This window comes from Vollenhovia emeryi, unplaced genomic scaffold (assembly GCF_000949405.1).
Source record: "Vollenhovia emeryi isolate VEMERY1.0 unplaced genomic scaffold, V.emery_V1.0 DF948845.1, whole genome shotgun sequence".
Classification (NCBI taxonomy): Eukaryota; Metazoa; Arthropoda; class Insecta; order Hymenoptera; family Formicidae; genus Vollenhovia; species Vollenhovia emeryi.
This window is the reverse complement of record NW_011957521.1, coordinates 1-1,426: the sequence shown is the minus strand read 5'-3', so window position 1 is coordinate 1,426 and position 1,426 is coordinate 1. Positions and strand designations below refer to the sequence as shown.

General features: G+C 70.0%; 1 protein-coding gene across 1 annotated transcript; it reads right to left on the bottom strand.

Annotated features, from left to right (window-relative positions):
* Window positions 1-377: 377 nt before the first annotated feature.
* LOC105556372 (serine/arginine-rich splicing factor RS41-like) lies at window positions 378-1,304 on the bottom strand (the record flags this gene model as incomplete). Its single annotated transcript, XM_012003462.1, has 1 exon — window positions 378-1,304. A coding segment is annotated over exon 1 (927 nt), but the record flags the coding sequence as incomplete, so codon positions are not given.
* Window positions 1,305-1,426: the final 122 nt, after the last annotated feature.

Below are 1,426 nucleotides of genomic sequence, written 5' to 3'. Positions count from 1 at the left end.
CCCCGCCGCCGATCCCCGGACCCTCCGCGGGGGTTTTTTCCTCCGCGGCCCGGAGAACGGCGGCCCATGTTGCCCCTCCTCCCGCTCCCCTCAAGTCCGGGAGCGATACGGCCGCGGCGGCCGGCGCGCGGGGGGTGCGCTCCGACAGGCGCTCCCCCGCCCGTCGCCCCCCATCGCCCCAGCCCCCACCAGCCCCCCACCTCTCCTACTCCTCCCCTTACGGGGAAGGATCAGCACGGGGACGGGAGGGGAACGGGAGCCAAGCTCCCCCCGCTCCTCCCCCCCTCGCTCCCGCGTTGTCGCGGGATCTCCCCATAGTGGGCCCCCAAAAGGAGCCCGCATCTTCTGTCGGCGGCCTCCTCGGCCAGCCGAACTACCTCTTCTCTGAGGCCGCTCGGCCACACCGGAGGGGCCGCCGACTTGCCCTCTCCACACAGGGGGGGCATCGCTCCCGCCTCCCCCTCCGTCTGGCAGGACTGCTCCTCCCCCGCCACCCTTGCGGGGGAGGTCGCCCTGTCGCACTTCTCCCACGGGGGGGGCGTTTGCGTCGCTACCCCCCTACCCATCCCAGCGGGAGAGGTCGGCCTCTCCCGCGTCTCTCGCGGGGGGGGCGTCTGTGTGGACGCCCCTCTCCGCTCGGCCACCTTCGCAGGAGAGGTCGCCCTCTCCCGCACTTCTCTGAGGGGGCTCGGGGACGTCATCGTCCCCGTATCTCGTCTTTCGGGAGGGACGAGTCGCGCCATCGCCCTCCCGAAGTCCCCCTCTGCGCGCTCCAGCCTCAGCGCAAGGGCCTGCCCCCGTTTCCACAGTGTGTAAACGGCGACCATGGCCCCTGCCACATCCTCGGGGAGGTACCCCCTTATCCTCTCCGGGAACACCTCCCCGAGGTCCTCCTCGGTCTCGCCCATGTGGATGGAGTACGGTGCCAGGTCTTTTAGCGCCCTCTCCGCCCAGTCAGCGTCGGTCAACTCCTCGGCCGTCCTGAAGGCCGAGTAAAAATACTCGTCCTCCCGGCCAGCCATACAGCGCCCCCAGCAGTCCCCCATATAACTCAGCCAGGGTGTCACCCGGGCCGGTCTCTCCGGTGGAACCGGGCCCAGCTCCTGGCCCTCCAAGGGGTCCGCAGACGCTTCCGTCCGGCCTCCACGGGCCGCCTCCCCCTCAGCCCCCTTCGCCGCTCTCTCCCTTCTCTCCCACCTCGACCGCGTCCTGCGGCCGGCGGAAGCGTCGGGAGAGTGTCCGGCGCCCTCATCCTTGAGGGATTTTCCCCCCTTTCCCCGAATTTTTTGTGATGAAGAGGCCATCGCAAAAATTCCCACGACCCGCGGCGGCTATCCCGGTAGGGCATGCCCTCCTCCCCCATCCCTGTGGGAGGCCCCGAGTCCTCCCGGGGACCGGGATATGGCTCTGGCTGGGGGAAACTAAC